The sequence below is a fragment of the Asterias amurensis genome, chromosome 21, assembly GCF_032118995.1.
Source record: "Asterias amurensis chromosome 21, ASM3211899v1".
In the NCBI taxonomy this organism is placed as follows: Eukaryota; Metazoa; Echinodermata; class Asteroidea; order Forcipulatida; family Asteriidae; genus Asterias; species Asterias amurensis.
The window spans coordinates 10,306,752-10,331,099 of record NC_092668.1 but is presented as its reverse complement, the minus strand read 5'-3'; the positions used below and the strand labels follow the sequence as shown (position 1 = coordinate 10,331,099).

General features: G+C 39.3%; 2 protein-coding genes across 3 annotated transcripts in view; one reads left to right on the top strand and one right to left on the bottom strand.

Moving 5' to 3' along the window:
• LOC139953144 (uncharacterized) overlaps positions 1–7,826 on the bottom strand; it is a 14,459-nt gene extending 6,633 nt beyond the window's left edge. The window contains exons 1-6 of one of the 2 annotated variants that reach the window (XM_071952564.1): positions 7,655–7,826; positions 4,451–5,463; positions 3,430–3,519; positions 2,081–2,257; positions 1,140–1,175; positions 283–393 (exon numbers count right to left, since the gene is read on the bottom strand). In XM_071952564.1, the coding sequence (XP_071808665.1) occupies positions 283–393; positions 1,140–1,175; positions 2,081–2,257; positions 3,430–3,519; positions 4,451–5,463; positions 7,655–7,826 (1,599 nt within the window). Of the gene's footprint in view, positions 1–282; positions 394–1,139; positions 1,176–2,080; positions 2,258–3,429; positions 3,520–4,450; positions 5,489–7,654 lie in introns of both variants that reach the window. The other variant, XM_071952565.1, reaches the window with a different exon arrangement.
• On the top strand, positions 7,818–24,348 carry LOC139953146 (ubiquitin carboxyl-terminal hydrolase 39-like). Its single transcript, XM_071952567.1, has 12 exons — positions 7,818–7,903; positions 12,006–12,069; positions 12,437–12,531; positions 12,822–12,958; positions 14,519–14,671; positions 15,144–15,369; positions 16,173–16,364; positions 17,147–17,289; positions 17,512–17,654; positions 18,748–18,895; positions 20,789–20,875; positions 22,710–24,348. The coding sequence occupies exons 1-12, from the start codon at positions 7,825–7,827 to the stop codon at positions 22,782–22,784; spliced, it is 1,542 nt and encodes a 513-aa protein (XP_071808668.1). The 5' UTR covers positions 7,818–7,824; the 3' UTR covers positions 22,785–24,348.

Genomic DNA, 24,348 nt, shown 5'->3' with positions numbered 1-24,348 from the left:
CAGAAACTTTAAAATCATTAATCTATACATGTATTTACAATGTATTTTGCTTAGCATGAAATGTTTGCCTTCATAAAAACATGATTTCCAACCAAACTTCCATGTGGTTTTCAGGATAAGCAAACAACAGCTGTATGCCAGTAACAAGCAATATGCATCAAATGGAAATTTGGTTGGTAATCCTGTTTTTATCAAGAAAGAATTTTCATGCTAAGCAAATTTTTGTGCTTAGCAGGCTCTATGAAATTGGGCCCAGATATAAAACATCTGGTGAATACTTACATGGCCAAAGTGCCCCTCTAAGCTGCAGTTGTAGCAGTACACCTTTCCATTCACTGATACACTTTGGTCTTCTATGGTGCCGTTGTACTGAATGATATTCCCTGGCTCCGTCTGTGAGAAGGAAAAAAAAACATGTTATATTCATCAAACCTCATAGAAATAGAACCCGGAGAACGCTGAGCTTGGCTGCCCTCCGTGCCGTCTGTGGATGCGGCGTATTGGTAACGCGCGATACGCCTAATGGCAAAAATTTTCATCTCATGTATGGCAAAATGATCAGCCTTGTGACATGCTTGTATGGCAAAATGGCTTTGAACATAGACCATTTCCATGTGTTATTACTGATCATTGTTCATGACAATGAACAAAAAAATAGCGTACGAAATCGTTTGCACAATGATGCACTCAGCGTTATCGGTTCTATTTCTATGTAAAAACTGTAATAGCGCAGTCATGCTATGGCTGGGATACAGGACGCCATGTTTACAAAGTTGTTGAAGGCTGATGAATAAAGAAGTGTTGTGTTGAATTCAAGAGCTGTACTTTCTTAAGATTAATTACGCGTGTATACAAAACAAAACAATGGAACAAAATATTATCATCCTTTAATCACTCCTTTGAAGCCTAGATTCTTGTTGCTATGTTACATGAAATGGGTGCATTAAAGGCATGGTATAAAGACCAGTATCCTCATTTGGTGTATCCCATGTATGTATGCATGAAATAACATCTGTGAACATTTTGGGCTAAGTTTGCCATTGAAAATAATGAAAGAAAAACACTCTCGTTGCATGGAATTGTGTTTTCTGTCAGATGCTCGATCCAAGAATATAAACGGCAAATCAGACTCCACTTACCGTCATGTGATACTGTCTCCAGCGATCTGGGCAATACTGAAACCAAAAAAAAAATAATAATAAAATAATAATAATAAAAATTCTAAAAGAATGCAATACGTTTTGAAGCCTTTTTAGGTCTTAAGTTAGGATAGTTCAATTGAAGATTTTAAATATTGTTCAAGGATCAACAAAAACCCTGAGTTAATCAACAATAAAAACAATAACCGTATTTATAACTTGCCTTTTCCAAAGGATACGAAGTGCAAAGTATTTTTACTGCAAGGTGAGTTGGTGAAAGTTTTTGAATCATGAGACCTAATCCTTAGCACCATGTAATAGTTTACAAAGGAGCCACAGCCAGGAACAATGGGGCAAACCCTTTCTCTTTTCGGTAAGTGCACTGGGTTCTTTTAAGTGCGTTACACGTTACACGGGACCAATGGTTTTACGTCCCACCCAAAGGGCAATGCAATAGTTACAATACACAAAATGTAACTATGACTGAGAAAATAAAGGATAGATAAAATTTACAAAATTGTTTACAACACCAATCCAGTGAGTGGCAAGGCAAAACAGGTGACTGACATCTCTACAAGGAGCAAGTGCCCACATTTAGTTGACACGTTATTGACCGCCAACATTCATGTGCAGTGACACACTCACTCAAAGGACTTGTTTGAAAGTCTAGTCACATCACAGCCTTTCGCTGTAGTGTGACTGGTTCCCCTCTGAGCTTTACACATGTTAGAATGGAACAGGCTATTGGGACCAGTGAAGAAACCATAGTCATGAGGCTGGTACGAAATGGTTGACCTCAGTAGCCAACCAATGGTCGACCAGCCTGGGTTCGAGTAAAAAAGTCAACCTTTTGTTAAACATGGTGTACATGTACTTGCTCAAGGTCGTTCCACCACAAAGATTTTCAACTAATACCCCGCCCAGTCATAAATCCCTCTAACCTTTGCTTTGTGGCCTGTCATTGAGCACCGATTACACGTAATATATCGATACTTCTTATTGGTGCAATCTTTTATCTGGTGCCCAACCTCCTGACAGGCAAAACATTGTCTTTCAGAGCACTGACGATCATTATGACCCTTGGTACCACACAGGATGCATGTCATGAACCTTGTTTTCTGAGAAAGGAAATAATAGCACCATAAACATTAATAATGTTAATTATTCAACTTCACCTTCCACCACAAAACAGAAATCTTTCTATCTTAGAGCGGTTTTTAGTGAACTTAGAAGCACAAATGCAAAAGGCATACTTTTTGCTATTATTTTTAGTAGTAGGATTGTTTATTTTTTTCCTTCTCTAAAACTGTGGGGCAATATAAAATAGACCCAGAATTTTGGAAGTTTGGATAACAGATGCTGAGTTGAAAGGAGCTACAATATTTGGAATTTTTTCTCCTTTGTGTGTACCTTGGTTTTAATTTCCCTAACTGTGCATTCTGTTTTGTTTCAATGATTTTTGTAAAGTAAGTCATCACTTTTTTATTCTTAATTTGTGTTGCACATTGACCCAACTTTGCGCATATCAGAAAGCCAGTTGTGCATATTCCCCCGATATTCTAGCTTGTGCATGGAGAGAACAGTTTAAACAAACCCTCAAAGTGACTCGCACTGTAACCCATTGGACTGAAGCTATCAAAGGGTGCCTTCGATTAGCGTCCCCGGTGCGTTCGAATAGCTTTGACATCATTCCAGGGGCTCAACCGGGTCATCCCCAAGTGCCCTGCTTTTGGAGTGGGTCACTTTGAGGCTGGCCCCGGTTGCTTGACGTCACCACGAGATGGTGAGTGATCGATTAGCTCTTGGCAGGGGCTCACCAGAGTGAGCACTGCAGGGTCTGCACAGGGAAGCTAATCGAACGCAGCCTAAGAAGAGCAGGGCCCAATTGCATGGCTCTGCTGAATACAGTAAGCAAGGAATCAACGCTTACCGAAGCAGGGAAATCTGTATATACACGGCAAGCGTATTTTACTGGTTAGCAGGGAATTTTGCCTTCTATGTGTGCGTACTCCACGTTACTACGTAGGCGGTAGGCATTCTACGCTTACAAGGCTAGCGCTTGCATGTAAGCGGAGAATGGTGATTGTAAGCAGAATTCAGCAGTAAGCAAAGCCATGAAGTTGGTCCCTGTCGATGAAGAAACCACGCTTTGAAAGGTTGGTGGAAAACCCTGACTGGGGAGCAGTCAACAGGGACTGAAATCCCAATTCACAAGCAAGGCTCTGGTTTGAGGCTAGCCTTGACCATCATTCACCGAGTCTTGAGTTCTGTGTTCAGACCGCTAACTTACGTTTCGGTTGGTACAGTCCTGTGTTTTGTGTCCAGACTGCTTACATTTGTAGCAAAAAGGGTTCCCCTCATTCTGGTAGTATCGACCCATCTGTTGGATCAAAAGAGAAGAAAGACTTTTACTTTATCTGCTCATTAAAAGCTTTACACAGTCTTTGGTGTAGTTTGAGATCAATTTGAACAAACTTGGTAACAGCCATAGGCACTGCTGAAGCTACATGTAAATGTAATGTATCAACTAATGTACAGTTTTTGGTCAAAGCCTTTGATTCACTCTAAATCTGAGGTCTCAATATCAAACTTGTGGGAAAATTACATCTTTCTCGAAAACTATGTCACTTCAGAGGGAAATGTTATTGTTTCTCACAATGTTTTATACGTTCAACCTCTCCCCATTACTTGTCACCAAGTGAGGTTTTATGCTAAAAGTTATTACCAATAGTGTCCACTGCCTTTTAAGCATTAGGTTAAAGGTCTGGACACTATTCATGCTATTGGTGATATCAGAGACCAGTATTCTAACTTGGTGTACGCGTATCTATACTGGTAAATATTTGAACTCAATTGGTCTTCAAAGTTTCGGGAGAATAATGGAAGGAAAATCTTTTTTCGCACAAGTTGCGGGCTTTCAGATGCTTGATTTCGAGACCTCAAAATCTAATTCTGAGGTCTCAAAATCAAATTCGTGGAAAATTACTTCTTTCTCGAAAACTACGTTACTTCAGAAGGGCTGGAGCCGTTTCTCACCATATTTTACACTATCAACATACATGTACGCCTCTCTTAATATGTATGCATGACGTACGTCACAATGCTAACCCAAAGCGAGGCCATGGGCACGGCCACTGCAAGTGATGGTGGACGTGCGCCCAAAGCCTCATTTTGGGTAGGAATTATGACGTCATGCATGAACAGTAAGAAAGGCCCATTTCTCATTACCAAAAGGTTTTATGCTAAAAAATATTTTGAGTAATTACCAATAGTATCCAGTGCCTTTAAGCATTTCATGAATTGGAACTTACCCCTAAATTAATAAAGTGAACATCTAATGCCTCATCTTCACTGACAGATTCAATCACCATGGCACCTTCACTAGACAGGTCGTCATCACTGTTCAACTCCTTGATGACATCCAAAATCTGTCTCAGCTCTGCGACATCACTACGTTTTAGTTTCACTTTCTTGGCCGGCACGTCCTGACTCAAGGTAGTCAAGGTCCTACCATCACCTGAAACCGCTGCTGGCTTGCTCCACTTTCGTCTTATTGATGATAGCTTCGGCTCATCAGAAGCAATTGCTTCCTTTTGTACATCGTCTAATTCTTCGCTCAAAACAGATTCAACATCACTATCACTGCTTGATATTGATATAACTTCAACTTCTTCTTTAATCCGAGTTGAGGATAGCCTCTGCAATCTACGTTCTTCGTTATCCGAACTAATTTCGATAACACTGTTTTCTGCATCACATGAGATCTTAGATTTCAAACTGGATTTAGGAAAAGATTTATATTTGGAATCTTGATCTGAATCCGAGTCAATACTAATTGCACTCACATAGTTCTCCTCAGTTACTCGAGTAGCAGCCTTGGAAAGTTTATTCTTAATTTTCAATGCAGTTTTTGCATTCCTGTCTTCCTCCAAAGACTTATTTACCTCCAACTTAACAGTAACATCCAACCCTTTACTTTGCACTCCTGTTTTGTCTGAATTTTCAACATCACCTGTGATAGGAACTTGGATCTGGAAAGTATTCTCTAATTCAACTTTATCTCTCTTGACACTCGTGAATTTGATGTGTGGAAAGGATTCGTTTGACATTAGCTGCCGGGGTGACTTGGTCTCATCTTCCTCCCCTGGGGATAAGTCTTCCTGGTAGTCTTCAGCATAGTGGATACTCTGTAGGAGTGCTTCCTCTATCTCATTTATGTCATCCTCGTCACTCCCTTCTTCTTCACTCTCGCAATAGTCCACTGCATCTTCATCACTAAGGAAAGTTCTCCTGAATGGATCCATTTCATTGCAGATTATCTCACCTGTCAGAGTTTGGCAATCAGGAATCTTAATCAAATAAAGAATACATAGAGGTTTTATATAACTTGTCAAGAAAGTTGCATTATATAGTGTGAATGCATATATACACAGTGTGTGGGGAAATTTTGATTGAGCAGTACAAAGGAACCGTAAGTATTTATAGCCGGATTATACTTCCTGCGAATGTGATAGAATGCAATACAAATTCTGACGCCACGGGGCAGCACAGCCAGCGAATGTTTGGCAGAAGTTGAGCACAATTCAACTCTTTCACATTCACATTCACAGGAAGTTTAAATCAGGATTTTGAGCTGCTGAAGTCATCAGAGATGTTCGTAACTATCATGAACAATTATTTGAAAAAACTTCATTACGGAGACCCACAAATTGGTAATTATTCATATCGAATGAAGGCTAAACAGGGGAGCCATTTCAGTTTCTAGCTTGTATAGAAGCAGCTAGGTACACCTTGTAGGTGGGTTTTGTAGGTTGTGCCTGAAATGCTCATTATTGTCATTGTGCGTACTGTATTTATAGCCTCTTTCCAGCCTCTCTATATTCCTGCGCACAATCGGCAGATGTTTGTTGCGCGATCGACAAATTGTTGGGCAATCAACCAATTGCTGAGCAGACAATAGGCCCCCTAGACCTTTCAATCAATCATGCAGCGTGTTCAGTCGATAGTGCGGTGCTATCAATTGATCGTGCAGATTGACGGAGATCGCACCCAACCAACATGACATGACCAACAGATACAAAACCATGCTGGAGCTTCATAATATGTTGGTTTGTGAAATGTATAAACTGTTTGTTAAAGCCCCTCCAGCCGGGCGATTACATTAAAGTAACAATCAGATCTAGAAAGTGCAAGCAAGTGGAAGTGTAGCTTAAGGATTCAGCGAGCCTTGTTGGCCACACAAGTGGGGCTAGTGTACTCCTAGCTACCTAGAACTATTTCGGTTTCGTCCGGGCCGGACGAAACCGAAATAGTTCTAGGAGTAGGGCTAGTGGAAGTGCAACTTAAAGCCATTGGACACTTTCGGTAAATAGTGTTGTCCAAGGCTCACACTTTGTGTACCACAACTTCTATATATAACAAACCTGTGAAAATTTAGGCCCAATCGGTCATTGAAGTGGGGAGAAAATAACGGGAAAAACCCACCCTTGTTTCTGCACGTTTCGCCGTGTCATGACATCGAGAATTGATATTGTTTTATTGTTTTCTCAAAAAGTAAAGCATTTAATGGAATAATATTTGGAAAAGTTTCCATATGGCGCCATCACTTTTTCATTCGATATGAAATAATATAGTATCTAATTTACATCAATGAGATATCCCTTTTTGTAAAAATGAGTGAAAAAGTGGTGGCGTCGTACGGAAAGTTATCCTAATATTTCAAGATTAAGGGTTTCACCATTACCTTCTGTAAACCCTGTAAGTGTAAAGTGTAAATTATTTGCAAATCTGTGACTTATTTTTTCTGTACTGAAATTGTATAGATGGCTTAAACAAAACAAAAGTAGTTAGGCTAGCAAGTTCAAGTTGAAAAATGAATGTTGATCAATTGATGGGAAGAACTATCCAACCATGATAATGATGGAAGAACCATCATGATCATGACAATGAAGAACAACTAGGCCAGGACTAGGTCGAGAAGAATTTAATTTTAAAGGAACACGTTGCCTTGATCGGATGAGTTGGTCTATAAAAAGCATTTGTAACAATTTTTTATTGTAAAATGCATATGGTAAGAAAGATGTTTTAAAAGTAGAATACAATGATCCACACAAGTTTGCCTCGAATTTGCGAGGTTTGCCTTTTACTGTGCGAACCAACACGGTCGACCATTTATGGGAGTCAAAATTTTGAATCACATAAATGGCCGACCGTATTAGTCGACGAGGTAACTTAAAAGGAAAACCGTGCAATTTCGAGGCATGTTTGTGTGGATCATTGTATTCTACTTTTACAACATCTTTTACCCATGTGCATTTCATAACAAACGGTTACACACGCTTTTCAAAGACCAACTCGACCGATCCAATTCCAAGGCAACGTGTTCCTTTAATAAATAGTTAACTTAACATTTATCAATTTTTTTTTTTTTTTTTTTAGTAGTAAACTAGTTTAATTAATAGTAGGTTCCATGATAGAGGATGATCCATTTAATTTTAAACAAATTACCATCTTACCACTTTTGTCAACGGCAACTCGTTTTGTTTTCACCTGCACATGCTGAGAGTGATATTGCGCAATATCACCATGTGGAGTCTGGTAACCATTTAAAACTTTTAGCGACCAGACTACTGACTGTTTCTGGCAAGGGCGCCACCATTCGGCAAAATCGAACAGCAAATCCATCATGGCGGACACCAAAACAGGAGTGAAACGGAAACTCGTTGATGTTCCAGACGATTTCTCCGATAGTGACGATGAAATTGGTAACTTGTGAAGTAGTTCTACGCTTTATTAATACTTGCCTTGGATGGGATAATCTAATGTTACTATATACTCGTTGAGAAAATAGCTTAATTCATAAAAGAATTGCTCGAGTCTCTCAAGATCCATCATTGGATCTGCAGTGCAGTTAATTCGTGAAAAAATATGTTTACTTGTTTTGTGTGACAACTTTCCCTTCTGTAATGATTATTCACCCTAAATTTCACAAGCTGCTGTTGTAATGTAGGACTGAAGCGGAAACACTGCTTACTTTTCTTTGTGCATCAGCAGGGGTCGAAATTAAGTGTACTTTAAACTTTATAGGTGGTCAGCATGGTGGTCAGTAGCGAAACAGGTCAACTCGTACCCAAGTCAACTCGTACCCAAGTCAACTCGTACCCAAAATATTATACCCAAGTCAACTCGTACCCAAGTCAACTCGTACCCAAGTCAACTCGTACCCAGGTCAACTCGTACCCAAGTCAACTCGTACCGTATAACGTACGCCGATACGGAGAATCCGTTCGGCGTGATTTTATAAGCGACGGGAAATAAAATTTATGTTCTACTTACTTTTATCAAAAATAATACCTTCTCACGAATTTTGTTTATAATAATGCTAGATGTTCATCTCTCTTCTGCCCTTTTTTTTCTCGGGGGGGGGGATGATTTCTTTAAGATGTTTTACAGTAGTATTCTTCCAATGTTTTAAACAGGCAGGCTGTAATTTCGTTTTTAATGTTTGGTGCTTATAAAGACAAAATATGAGACGTAAAAAAGGTTAACTTTTTTTTATGTTCTTCTCTTTTTTGCGCAAAAACAAACTCACCAATGTAAAAACTCACAATGTATAGTACGCAAACGTTCCGTGTTTTTCTTGTTAAAGAGTTCCCATTAGAAAATTTCATGATAAAATTCATTCAATTCATTCATTTGCGTATGTTCTGATTATCTTTTTACATGTATCTGCAACATGAAAAAAAGAAATCATAACAACAATGAATAAATAAATGTACGATTTACATAGCAAAAAATAAATAAACCACAATATTTATCAGTACGAGTTGAAACTCCAAAATTTTGTAACAATTTATTTGGGTACGAGTTGTCTTGGGTACGAGTTGACTCGGGTACAAGTTGACTTGGGTACGAGTTGACTTGGGTACGAGATGACTTGGGTACGAGTTGAGTTGGGTACGTGTTGACTTGGGTACGAGTTGACTTGGGTACGAGATGACCCGAACTCGTCAGTAGCTAGTTGCGATATCGTAACCCTCCTGCCGACGGCGGAGCCGGAGGGTTACGAGTCGCTTCAATCGAAAAACGGCGAAATGGTCAAACACGTACAATTTCAACAGCTAGTCAACAGATTTGCTCGATTTTTTCCCCTTTCGAAAATCATGACTTAAATTCTAAGAACACGACCTTAATCCTCAATATCTAATGAATAACACTCAACACACTATTGAGAAAGTATATTGAACTAAAGTACAAAAACTTACCAGATCCCGGAGCGAAACAGTCCCAGGTTCTATTTTGAACCTTTCGCTACGCCATTTTGTGACTTCCCGATGTTCTTCATTGCTGTAAGACTAAACCATTCTGTTAAAGGGGTGTTATAAGGCAGCGCGGCAGTGCGTGTGCATTGTCCGTTTACTATGCCCGCTGTTCACTCACTTAAAGCACTGCCGCACTGCAGCACCCCTTGTAACACCCCTTTTTACAGAATGGTTTAGTCAAACTCGGCTGCGGCTCGGTCGGCTGGTACCTGCGGTTGGGTTCAGCGCTTGGGGCTGCGCATGGTAACCAGCGACAGGTTCAAAAATAGAACCTGGGAAATTTGTGACTGTTTCGCTCCCGGAATCTGGTAAGTTTTTGTCCTTTTTTTTTCAAAATATTTTCTCAATTGTGTTTTTGAATCTTAATCATTAGACATTGAGGATTACGTTCGTGTTCACAGAATTTGTGTCATTATTTTTTAAAGTGGTAAAAAAATGAGCAAATCTGTTGACTACAATATTTCGCCGTTTTTTGATTGAAGCGACTCGTAACCCTCCGGCTACGCCGTCGGCAGGAGGGTTACGTTATCGTAACTAGTCAGTAGCCCAGGTTGGACTCCTCCGTTGCATGCAACGCGACGGAGTCCAGGGTATAAAGGTCCCATACCATTGCGAAAAATTTTCAAAAATCTGTTTAAAATATTTCTACCTAAGTTGGGAGTCTGAACTTTGACTCACATGTTCCTTGTAGGCCTAGTTGGAACTCCAAGCCCGCGTTATTTAAAATTGTTGAATTGTCTCCTTTGGTGTTAAAATTTTGTAAAAAGAAAATTGAAATTTATGTTTTCCATTCCCACGTCGTGCACTAACTTCCGTGTAAACACTTTCTTGCACTGATCACTGGCGGCTCCATCAACTTGCGTCAACCGCTCACTATATAATTGACCCACTAAGCAGATGGATAATAGTCAGCGAGCAATTTACACAAAGCGCAGTACATAGTATACCGAGCATAGACGTCTTGTGCCAAGACTCCATGTGCTGGAAGCGTATCTTTTTTCCAGGACAGATGAGGCCGTTAAATTGGTGCATGCTAAGTGGCCTCATCTGTCCTAGGAAAAAAATATATATGCGCAGGAAAGAAAAAAAACTCACTTTGTAACCGAAATTCAACCTGAAACTTTAAAAAATTCCATTTGAGGTGTAGGGCTTTCCGGTTTTATGCCTCTTGGATTTTAAATGTGTATTGGAGGAGTTGAAGGCGATTTGATGGCACCTACCCAGTTGACGGCGAATAGCGGCAAGACAACGCGCTGCACTCTAAAGCCATGCGCACTTGGGCTCACACTATCAACTGGTATACGATGATCAACATCGCCAGTGCAGAACTTCGACATATTTTCGGAAACAATTTCTTCCATGGATATATTTGTCAGCTGTAAACTCGTTGAAAATATAGTTAGGGACACTATGAATATATGAACGGAATTTCAACTTCTCAAATCAGGTAAAAAATAAAGAAAATTGTAGTCAAATTTGTGTTCGCATTGTAAAGAACCTTTATACCCAGGACGTCAGTGCAGTGGCACTGACTGACGTCCTACCAGGGCTAGGTGGTCAGCAGGGCTAGTAATACTATCGTATTAGTAACTCGGGATTTTTAGTAGCCCTGATGTCGATGAGATTTTGGTAGCCCGAAAAACACTTTATTTATATACATGTATTGAGTCGTGGCACAAATTGGTCACCGAAAGTATTTCATTTTACAATACCATCGGCACAGTCCAATATTGTTTGTGATGTTGATTGTTGCATTATTTATATTTCCACTAGCCTGTCGGGCTATCAAACTGGAAAAATGAGTAGCCCTACTGTTAATCTGGTAGTCCTGGGCTAGCGGGCTAGTGCAGTGGCAATTTCGACCCCTGATCGGTCAGTCACGGATAACTTTCTGTATCATGGTAGTGCACAACCACTTTTTCACTCATTTTTATTACAAGAAGCATAAGGGATATCTCATTATGCATGTACAATGTACATTTATATGAGAGGTAAAATGTAGAGATACATGTAGGCCTACTACGTATATTATTTCATATCGATTGAAAAAGTGGTGGTGCATACGGTAACTTTTCCTCGGTCACAAATTAAGCACAAAATTTGGTTCAACTCCCGGTTCAACAAATGGCCCTGCCTTCACTGTTTTCAGCTACATTTTTTATAGCTGGCATAACCAATCTAGTGCCAAGTGTTTGTGAACAAAAGTATCATATTCCTGCACCAACATATCATACAGTAAGTACTTATGATGCAGAAAAGCCATGCTTATTTTTGTTACACTCCAACAAGAGTTCCAACCAGAATCGCAATTTTGTTTCTGACTAGTTTTGTTTGACAGGTTTGAAAAATCAGGGTTTATAAGATTTACCTCCGAGTCCGACTAGGGGTTAGCAGCATGGTAAGCAAACACTGCAATTGCATAAGAATGGCATGCAGAACCAAAAACGTTAAGGTCAAAATAATTTAGTAACGTTGGGAGAGTAAAACATTTCAAAATCAATTTTAAAATAGTGTGGTAATTGATATTGATGTTTTTATCACACAGCTCCAGTGAAGGATCCCAAAGTTGACAAAAGCAGAAGCTGCCCTTACCTCGATACAATCAATAGGTAAACTTCCTAGTCATTATACACACAATGTACTCTTACAACGCACAGTATTTTTATGTGGTATGATGGTGTCAGTCAGAACACTTCGTACCTTTGCCATTTCGAACCCTGGACACTTCATACCTTTGCAAGGTACGAAGTGACTTTGGACACTCCATGCCTTGTACACTTAGTACCATTGCCACTTCCTACCCTGGATACTTCGTACATTTGCAAGGTACGAAGTGACTTCGGACACTTTGTGCCTTAGACACTTCGTACCTTTCCTTTTCATCAAATGTTTTGCAGGATTTTGTATTTGTGTACTATGATTAGTTTGTATAGCGTATTATTACCTTGTTGTTTGTTTTCATTTCTTGTCTTTTAGGCGAGTCTTAGATTTTGATTTTGAGAAATTGTGCTCAGTCTCCCTGTCCCATCTGAACGTGTATGCTTGCCTTGTATGTGCCAAGTACTTTCAAGGTAAGACCTGCTGTTGATTTCACAAACTCTTCCCAACCTTACTCAGGATTAATCTTAGGACTTGGGATGAGTTTAGTGTCCTATTTGAAGACGTAGGACGCATTGAACCCATCCTAAGTTAGGACAGGTTACTCGTCCCAACTCAAGATTAATCCTAGCATTTGGGGAAATCAGCTGAGTGGTTTTTAATATTCGTATAACATAGAGGTGTAAAAGCTTTTGTTAACTGTCCATAATAATTTTGTTTTGTTTTTTCAACCATTTTCCTGTCTTCTCACCCCTTTTGTTAGGACGAGGGAGGAAGTCCCATGCCTACACCCACAGTGTTCAGATCAACCATCATGTCTTCCTTAATCTACATACCCTCAAGTTCTACTGCCTGCCGGATAACTATGAAATTATTGACTCATCACTTGAAGATATTACGGTGAGTTTAACAAGACCACGGCGCAATTTCACAAAGCTGCTAAGCAGAAAATACTGCTTAGCAAATTTCTTTGCATAAGCAAAAAAATTAGCGGGGCACCTGTTGCAAAGTTAACCTTTATAATAGATAATGCTGGTAACCAGTTTCTGTAAGCAAGAGGTTTTTGTGCTTAGCAAGTTTTATGCTTACAGGCTTAATGAAATTGGGCCGAAAAGATGATTCAACCACTGTACACATCTCATTGAAAACTTGAACTAAATTCTAACAATGGAATGCCATTCTTTCAATTCTTAACAAGTCCTGTCTGCTGTCACCATCAATCTTTTCACACTTTTAAATAACCACTGGATTAATATTTCCTAATTACGTTGTCATATTTTTTATGAGGCATTTTAACAAAGCAACATTGTGAGGAGTTTGTGGTACTTTTTGCTGTTACATTTTTATTCTAGCTTTGTAGGCCTATAAGTTGAGACATGGGACACCAGTGGTTATTACTGAATGGGCCACCCAGTTGAAATAAGAGTCAATGACATGAATGATAATAATTATTTTGAGTAATTACCAATAGTGTCCACTGCCTTTAATAAACTCCTTTCAAGGGTCTGGGTACCTTTTGTAGGACACCAGATACAATGTCAACAGATTTACATTAAACTCGGGCAGTTTGAAGATAGGGATGGCAGAAAGCACCACTTAAAATATTATAAGTTATCACACAAGCGCGAGTGGAATACGGAAAAATATAGCGCTTCTGCGTCCCATATCCAACGAGGCCGAAGGCCGAGTTGGATATGGGACGCAGACGCGCTATATTTTCCGTATTTCCACGAGCGCGCGTGTGATAACGTATTTATCTTCAAGCAAACTTGGTGCGTGACATAGAACACACAAGGCGCATGGTAGTGATATTAGCCGTGCAATATAGGTTTTTATCACCACTCCATTCTGCCAATCTGATTGGAGGATTAGCGCGTACTTGAAGATAATACTTGTTCAGATGCTGTAGTTGTTTTTGAGATAATATGAGTATAACAAGTCACAACAATTACTTTAGCATGTAAACAGATTCTCGTGCATGTTTTTACTCATGTCTAACAAAAAAGTACAGCACCTCAGCAAGTAATATTTTCAATATAGAAAGGTTTGCTGTAACACCATGTTATGAAAATCTCTAATGAGTTGGGGTGGTTCTGAAAAGAACCATTGGTGTCAACTCGACGTTTCCATGAGTATGCTCTGATCGTCTTCTGGAGAAAGCTGGGCTCTGATGCTGCATGCTGCAGAACCACCCCAACTCATTGGAGATAGTCATTACATGGTGTTACCGCAAACCTTTCTGTATCGTATTTTCACCATGCAAAGTTTCAAATCCTACTAAATAATTTCTCTAGTAAGCTTTCTACTATCATTATCTTCAAGCGGTGTACATGTACATGTAAGTTAAATTGAAAGCTGTGGACATTTTGTGTGAGAAAAAGTACCTAAATCCTTTAAAAGAATAATGATACTGATGTACATGTACATGTACCGTCAACTTCATTTTACTTCTCTGTTTAGTACGTCCTGAGACCCACCTTTACGAAGGATGACATTGAGAATCTTGACAGTAACACCAAGTTGTCTAGAGCTTATGACAAGACAACGTATCTTCCGGGCATTGTAGGTCTCAACAACATCAAAGCAAATGACTACTGCAATGTGTTGCTCCATGTAAGTATGCGATTAATGGTAAGCTTGGGTGATACCACGATACTATCGCATATCGTGATGCTAATTTGGAAACGATTTCGATATTACATGTAGATCGATTTGGTTTGAATCGAAATATTGATAAATCGCGATGTCGATTAAGTATCGCAATATCGCGATGTATTTCCAAACTGAGACATCTTGCACCCATAGGTTTGGAGTAAAACCAGAAGAATAGGTCATTAGAACACCTCTCTTATGCTATGACAGTCTCAAATGACCCAGTGACCAGGGATAATAACATACAAGCGCCATGAATATCACTGAGTGACGAATTTGAGCGAACATAACAAGCCACGTTTATTATTATCAAATGTGTGCTTTATGAATCCAATACCATGACACCAAACTTAAAATCTCAACATTTTAGTGTGCAAACAATTTGCAAGGATTCAAAGAAAAATTACTGACATTTTGTTTTTTTTACCAATAGGCCCTCGCACACATTGTCCCCCTCCGGAACTACTTTCTTGAAGAGAAGAACTACATTAACATCAAGCTCCCACCTGGTGACATCATGTGCCTGCTGTCGCAGCGTTTCGGGGAGCTCATGCGTAAGATGTGGAATCCCCGGAACTTCAAGGCCCATGTTAGTCCACACGAGATGCTGCAGGCCATCGTCTTGTGCAGTAAGAAGAGATTCCAGATCACAAAACAGGGTAGGGAACCAAAGTGATACCATTGGCAAATTTCATATAGAGCCAAGATTGATCTTAACTGCTAATCAATCGTAGTTGCTTAGTAAAGAAATATGTCACAATTCAAACACTATGGTAATACTGACAATTTGTCTTACGATGGATTTTATTGCTTTGTGGAAAGGACCCCAGCCACTTTCTTCCAAAACTCAAAATGGAGTCTCTCTCCTTGGCAAACACATTAATAATACAACAATATTTAAACTATCTCCAGTTAGGACTTGTTACCAGTAAATTTTTATGCTAACACTCATTTTGAGTAATTACCAATAGTGTCATGGCTGAGCGGTTAAGAGCACCGGATTCAAGCTCTGGTGTTCAATCAGCAGAGTGTGGATTCGAATCCCGGTCGTGACACTTGCTACGTAAAAGTGGGGAGGTAGTGCTTTCTGCTCTACCAGCCGGGCTTTGGATTGATGATACCCAAGCCTACATCCATATGGACTGTAAAGGGGGTAACCCGTTTCAGCTCTAGATGTAAGGTGGAATAAAAAATAATTGTAGTCCACATTTTGAAGTGGCCTTCAGGTGCCTTGCATAATTTTTTTTTTAATTTGTCCAGGGGTTGATTTCACAAAGAGTTAGGACTAGTCCTTACTTAGAAGATACACAAATTGCATGACTAGTCCTAAGTTAGGACGAGTAGTTAGTCCTAACTCGAGATAAGACTAGTCCTAACTCTTTGTGAACTCCATCCCTGTGCCTTTAATATTAAGAGTGTTCTTAAAACTTTTCTATAATCTTGTTGTTTTCTTCTTTGACAGGTGATCCAGTTGAGATCCTCTCCTGGTTCCTCAATGCCCTTCATGCTTCGCTCGGCGGAACAAGGAAAGCCAAGAGTAGCATCGTCTACGGTACATTCCAGGGTAGAATGAAAGTATTCACAAAGAAAATCATCCCCATGGATACACCGGAGAAAGACAAAGAAGAACTGCTCAAAACAGAAGAATATAAAGGTTAGAAATATCAAGTCCTCTTTTGATACTGGGCCCAATAGACCCTTTTCAACATGTTCCAGAAATATGCTAATTACATTCATGCATGCGCACAGACCCTGTTGGTTGGCAAACCCCAAAGAGTTTTTGAGAAATGAGTAAAACAATGTCATGAAAATCATTTTCGTCTCAGTGATCATTAGACGAAAAATTATTTTAGCATGCAAAAACGTATTTTCATTACATTGTTTTACTCAATTCTCAAAAGCTATAGCACCTCAGCGACTAATATTTTAAGGTTTCTACTATCATTATCTTCAAACAGTGTAAGTTGAATGTAAATTTGTGGACATTGTGTTTTGTGAAACAAAAAGTACCCAATCCTTTAAAGGAAAGGTACATGTTTGGTAATTGTCAAAGACCAGTCTTCTCACTTGGTGTATCCCATCATAACCATATAATAACAAGCCTGTGAAAATTTTGGCCCAATTGGTCATTGGTCATCGAAGTTGTGAGAAAATTATGAAAGTAAAAACACCCATGTTGGAAGAGTTTGTGTGCTTTCAGAGTAGAATTAAAGACTTCTAACTAGAAGTCTTTTATTGTTTTAGGGAGAAATTACCTCTTTCTCAAAAACTACATTACTTCCGAGGGAGTCGTTTCCCACAATGTTTTATACTATCAACAGCGTTCCAATGCTCGTTTCCTAAGTCAGTTTTCTAATTAATATTTGTTTTGAGTAATTACCAAACGTGTACCTTCCCTTTAATACATGTACATGAACTGTGTGTTGTTTCCCACAGAGACCGTGACAGAGACCCCCTTTTTGTACCTAACGTTGGACATTCCTCAAGCGCCACTGTTCAAGGATGAGCTTGAGCAGAACATCATCCCACAGATTCCATTATCTTCACTCATGACAAAGTTTGATGGAGTTTCTGAAAAGGTACGGCTTTTGGGTGATCGTATAGTATACAATAGTTGCACGCTGTCACATGATCCATGGTGTTTTGTACACCCGAGGGGAAAACTTACACCCGAGGGTGCCTTTTGCCCCCGAGGGTGTCCAAAACATCAAGTATTGTAACGGGAGCAGTTTGGATTTGCCTTTTATTCAATTATTGACAAACTGTTTGTTTGCTTTGTGGTTTGTTTTTTTTTGTATTAGGAGTACAAGACCTACAAAGACTCGACCATCAAGAGATTTCAGCTGACTCGTCTACCTCCTTACCTCATTCTGTGCATGAAACGATTCAACAAAAACCTCTTCTTTATTGAGAAGAATCGGACCATTGTTAACTTCCCTATTAAGTGAGTCAATCTTAGAAGGGCATTTACATGTGTATAATTTGAGGCATTGCATGGTGAGGTACAGTATCAATATATATTTGGTTTGCGGTGAGACCATGGGTGTATCTACTTTACTTGCCAGGTTGAGTGGGTTCTTAGAGAACTGTCTTTGTTTATTCTACTACCTCAGAGTAGATTTATCGGAAGGTTCTCAGTTCTGAAGAGAACCGTCCTGCTTTTCGAACTATTACCCGGGTGGAGGTATAGAAAATTGACTGGGACTACTACTTAAGCTTATAGGGTCATAATTAACTGTACTACCACAGAGTCAGTTCTTGGATTGGTCTCAACGTTTCAACTAGCTTGCTCTAGTCATCGTCAGGAGACTGTTAAATTTACATGGTAATAATAGGAGCACTCATGGCGCTTCAACATTATTACTCATGGTCACTGGGCCTTACATCTTTCCTTAAACCATCTCAGCTCCCTGGGGAGTATACAGCTTGTGCTGTGCTGCCAAATATGTAGCGCACTTATAAGCTAGTCAATCACAAGAACCATCTCTTCCCTCGCAGGTACTCATTTACCCCTTGGTGGAGAGAAGCTTATGGTTAAGTGTCTTGCTCAAGAACACAAGTGTCACAGCCACAAGAATTTATTATTGCTTTAATGTTTTCTCAAAAAGTAAAGCATTTCATGGAATTATATTTCGAGAGAAGTCTTTCACCATTACCTTCTGTAAACCCTGTAGGTTATTTGTAAATCTGTGAACTTATTTTTTTTTTCTCTTCTGAAAGTGCACAATGGCTTTAAAGACTAAGGTTTATTTTTGTTTACCTTTTAAGAAAGGCTTTGTGGTTTCAGAACATAAGTTTTCAGAAGTTGTACCTTTGTCTTGAAATGTTTCTGGTTACACAACCATTTTGTGTAGCTCTCAGAAATTGTTTATTTTACATCATCGAAAATGATCGGTGGTCTGTGTTGCCGAAACACATGCCAAGACTCTATCATAAACTGCACCCCCTTTAGTTCAAAGCTCACTATATATTGCTTTCTTATGCTACATTGGCCAGATTTCACTGAAGAGTGAATTCATTTTTCTTTTCTAATTTAGGAACATGGATTTCACCGAGTACCTATCCAAGGATCCTGAGGTTCAGAAGAGAAATCCTTCAGCCAGCTACGATCTGATTGCTAACATCGTACAAGATGGGGAACCAGGACCAGGGAAAGGCACTTACAGGGCTCATGTATTACACAAAGTATGTATACACCACAGAAACATGAACTGGGGCCAAAGAGTTAAGTGGAGGGGTCATGGCCGATCGGTTAAGAGCACCGCCACTGAACTCAAGCTCTGACCTATCAAAGAGTGCTGGATGCTAGCAAGCAGACAAATTGAACAGACGAGTCTTGAGGTTGTGTTTGAATAATGATAGATCAGGTGTGTCCCTCAGCTCGTCTGGCAAGGAATTCCAGAGACGCGTTGCGCAGCTGGAAAAGGCACGGTCGCCGTAACTTGCCAGACGAGTTTTGGGAACATAGAGCACATGTATGTGTGATGATGATGACGATCTAAGGCCTGGTCTGATGTTACGTTGTTGTAAAAGATGTGTAATGTAGCAAGGTGCTAACCCATGGAGGGCCTTGAATGTGAGAAGCAAGATTTTGAATTGTATTCTATGTTTAACAGGAAGCCAGTGGAGATTTATACAAAATAGGTGCTATGTGCTCGGAAGATTTTGTCTTGGTGAGTAAGTCGGCAGAAGCATTTTGAAGACGTTTTAGTGATTGCTGAGGGAGTCCTGTAAGTAGCCTGTTGCAGAAGTCAAGTCTTGATGAATGCATGAATGGATTGTTCAGCTTGTTCGGCCAAGGAATGATATGTATAAGGTGAAAAGTAGAGGCCACAATACAGATCCTTGTGGCCCACCATATATAAGATCAGAGTTTTTGGAGAGATTCCCTGAAATGTGAACATACTGAGTATGATTTTGTTGATGGCAGTTTCCTGAACCCCAAATTGAAACTGTAATCTATTGAGGAGAATTTTGTGGTCTATTGTGTCAAAGGCTGCTGAAAGGTTGAGTAAAACCAGAAGAACCTCCCGTTTGTTGTCGATGGCAATTATGATGTCATAGTGGACTTTCAACAAAGCCGTCTCTACACTGTGGAAACTAGTGTAAGCGGATTGGAAGTCGTCACGCAAGCCATACTCCGTGAGGTGGGCATTTAATCTGGCGACTACTACCTTTTTAGCAACCTTCGACACAAATGATAAGTTAGAAATTGGACGATAAATATAAAATCATTTTTTGTCGAGAGACTGTTTCTTCAAAACTGGAGTAATCAAAGCCCTCTTCAAACAATCTGGGAAGTGACCTGAGGTAAGAGATCTGTTGATTATTGTCACTATGGGCTTAACCAACACGTAGATATGTTCCTGTACCATGGCTGATGGAATTGGATCGAGGGAGTTTTTGATTATCTTGGTGATTTCTTGATCCGAGGCGATGGTAAACGCTCTATGAGGGACTTGATGGATCTTCCACATAGGGCTCAGCATAGTGTTCAACGTGTAGGGAAATGTTGTCTCTGATTTTGATGATATTTTCTTTGAAACAATCAGAGAAACTGTCAACCATTGCTGTGGCGTTTTGGAATGATGGGAAAACAGGAGTGGTTTTCCTGTGCATGAGATTGTTGATGACATGGAAAAGGGCTTTTTGGTCGCCTCCACAGTCATGTATTTTGTCTGAGTAGTAGTTGGCCTTGTGGTTGTTGAATTTAACTTTAACCAGTTCTTGCTGAGCTTTGAAGATATCACGGTCAACCTGGAGGCTCGTTAAGCGCCAACGTCGTTGTCGACGCCTGCGTTTAGCTGAAGCAATGTCCTCGTTGGACTAAGAAACCATAGGTTTAACAATGATGGAACTGGTCTTGGTTTGAGCGTGGGTGTCGAGCAGTACTCTGAGTTACGTCGGTATTTGATCTGCAGGAGGTTATAATCCTCAATTCTTGCATCAGATTTTGTTTAATTGTTTCTTTATTAAGTAAACTTTCACAGGTGACTTATTGCATCTTTCTTAAAAAGGTAGACTCAAATACCCAAAACTATGAGATCTTAATTGAGGTGTGCCTTGTTGTAATTGTAGAGTACGGGTAAATGGCACGAGATTCAAGATCTTCATGTAGCTGACATTCTACCCCAGATGATCACATTATCAGAAGCATATATACAGGTAAGATTAAAGACAGTGGACACTATTGGTAAATGTCAAAGACCAGTCTTCTCACTTGGTGTATCTCAACATATGCATAAAATGTGTGAAAATTTTAGCTCAATCGGTCATAGAAGTTGCGAGATAATAATGAAAGAAAAAACACCCTTGTGTGCTCTCTGATGCTTGATTTCGAGACCTCAAGTTCTAAATTTAAGGTCTCGAAATCAAATTCATGGAAAATTACTTCTCTCTCGAAAACTACGTCACTTCAGAGGGAGCTGTTTCTCACAATGTTTTATACTATCAACCTCTCCCCATTACTCGTAACCAAGAAAGGTTTTATGATGATAATTATTTTGAGTAATTACCAATAGTCTCCACTGCCTTTAAAGGCAGTGGAGACTACTGGTAATTATTCAAAATAAGTATTAGCATAAAAACTTACCTGGTATTCAAGCAATGAAGAGCTGTTGATAGTATAAAACATTGTGAGTGACGGCTCCCTCTAATCATGTAGCTTAGTTTTCGAGAAAGAAGTAATTTTTCACGAATTTGATTTAGAGACCTCGGAGTTAGATTTTGACATCAGGAAATCAAGCATCTAAAAGCACACATTTTAGTGTGACAAGGGTGTTTTTCCTTTCATTGATATATCGCAACTTTGACGACCAAGGTCTGGTATTTTGTGCATTATGTTGTGATACACCAAGTGGGAATACTGGTCTTTGACAATTACCAATATTGTCCAGTGGCTCTAAAGTGAAGACGTCCAACAAAATCAAAGGAAAAAGGTCTTAAGGGCAATGAACAAGAAAACCCAAGACAAACAAAAAGAGACAACCAAAAGACCATGGACTAGACAATACCAACCAGAAATCTTAACATCAGATAAAACGATATAAACTGGAAGAAAACCTAATTAAAATGGATGAACCCTTTTTTTTTAAAGGTCATCAAAGGACCCGTTCCTCAGATTCTTGTTGGCTTTGTATACTCTTTGTTGCTGTATGGAATAAAAAAATAACAAATCAACAAATCAACAAAATTAAAAAAGATCTAAGTAAAGGGTAGGGTCACACTGATTCTGACCCCCCCCCAACCCACCCAGGCAACAATTGTGTAATTTTTATCCGAAAGTCTGCTTCGATAATGGTTAGAAGCACCCCGCAAAATTATGCTGTCTGAAGTGCGTCTTTTGGTAAAAACTTAGTCAAGTTTAAGTGAAACTGATATTTCAAAATCTGGATGTAGATTTGTCACACATGATCTGTAAAGTATTGCTGGTATGATTCCCATCAAACTTTAGGCCAAACACTGGAGTGTAAAGTAACCACATAGGCAAGAATTTGGCCGACTCAACTTTTTGGCCGGTTTTTAGTACATAACTGTTTTAAGGCCCGGTCACACAGGCCACGAGAACGGAAACGAGAATGATAAAAATGCACGTCCTCGATTGGTTGAACAAGAGTGGGAGTATTCTGCTTGGAGCAATTCAACCAATCGAGGGTGTGCGTTTTTTATCATTCTTGTTCTCGTTATCGAGGCCTGTGTGACCAGGGCCCAATTTCATAGAGCTGCTAAGCACAAAAATTTGCTTAGCATGAAATTTCTGCCTCGATTAAAAAGCCGAGTACCAGGCAAATTTTCACATGCTTTTCAGGATAAGCAAATAACAGCTGAATACCAGTAACAAGCAATATGCAACAAGTGCAATTTTGGTTGGTAATCCTGTTTTTACCAAGGTAGAAATTTCATGCTTTGCAAGTTTCTGTGCTTCAGCTCTATGAAATTAGGCCCAGGCCTTTTTACTCTGTGTTTGTGTTTCATTTGTGTTATTTTGTTTTCTTTCTAGATTTGGGAGAGGAAAGATAGAAAAGCTGAAGAAGGAGATGAGAAACCAAAGACACAAAGACAACCAGAAAATTGATAGCTGACTATCTACTAACTATCTACCCTCCTCGATTGTTATGACAGACATTACCTAAAGACAGCGAAATACAGGGTTAAATTATTCTTGCATCTACACAATGTAAATGTTATTTAAAGGTTCGCCCTTCAAGGAACTGGTCATGCAGGCGCAAAATTGTATGCATAATGACACTATGATGGACCAGCCATGGTACTTTGGGGCGCAATACTCGCCACTATACTTTTCCAATTTATATCATTAATAAAGGAACAGTACGAATTGTTTTTTCACTTACAAACAGTTGCTGGCAGTGTAAGCACTTGATGTACACCATCATATACATGTATATAAACTGACAAACCTGTAGAAGTTTGAGATTGATCAACCATTAAACAAGAAAAAATGTCCGAGTCGGAGACTGTCAAAAACTCTGTAGACACAAATAAATGACCATCTGAAATACCGTAACTTGCGTAGTGCCCATCAACTTTAAAGCCAGTATTCCTTTAATAACCAGAACAATGAGTTAATAAAATAAAATCTAAATTATACGAATAATATACCACGCACAAAACTTGTGATATTGGTGGAACGAAATATCACGTCATCCCTTTTTGCCAAGTATACTGCAACAATGCTCTTAAAATGTAATATTGGAGTCCTTTATGGATTATTCTAGGTAGGATGTTTCGACACTAAGAGGTGATGACTCGTCTTTCGGTTGCTTTAGTTTAATTTTGGTTCAGCACACATCGAAGATCTTTGGGTTAATTTCGTTCTCCAGCCCCTGTCAACTTCCCTGTTGGCCCAACTTGTACACGTACAAGTCTTCATTACAAAGGATACAAATTCCTGCTCAATGATGCTCACAATTTATATTTATTATTAGCAATAGACTTTCACAGCCTATTGTGAATGAACCAACCCTTATGTCTTGATTTTAAGTATCATTCGTGTTTTAATCGAACAACAAAAGTTGAATTTTCTGTGCGTGCAATTGCTTTACCATAAAGACACCACAATTTTTAGTATAATTATTATGGAACACAATGTCATTGTCAATAGCATGAGTTTCTTTTCAAGAGGGAGAGTAGTATGGGTAAAAACCAAAATAAAAATAGTAATGGGTTGTTAATACCTTTTCAAAAAATCAACACACTCTGACTTATTGTATAATATTAACAGGTAAGGTTTGCGATGACACCATAATTATGTAAATCTCTTTTGAGTAGTGTTGGTTTTAAAAGAATCATTGGAAATAACAACTCAACATTTTGATCAGTTTGATCTGATCGTCTCCACTACTCAAAAGAGATTTACACATGGTGTTGCCGCCAACCTCACATGACTGTACTTCTACCATGCAAAGTGTCAAATCCTTCTTATAGTATTCCTACAAGGTTATATCTCTTGGGAACTCCTTATAATTTAGCCTGTCTTGGGAGAAATGGCAATTCCTACAGCTCCGCTAAAGACTTTATGTATTACGCTTTCTGCTTTGTTGCCTTTTACCAAGAGTGGCTTGTTTTTAGCCTTGTTTTGGGGCCGACTTGCACAATTAATAAAACTTTATACAATTTGA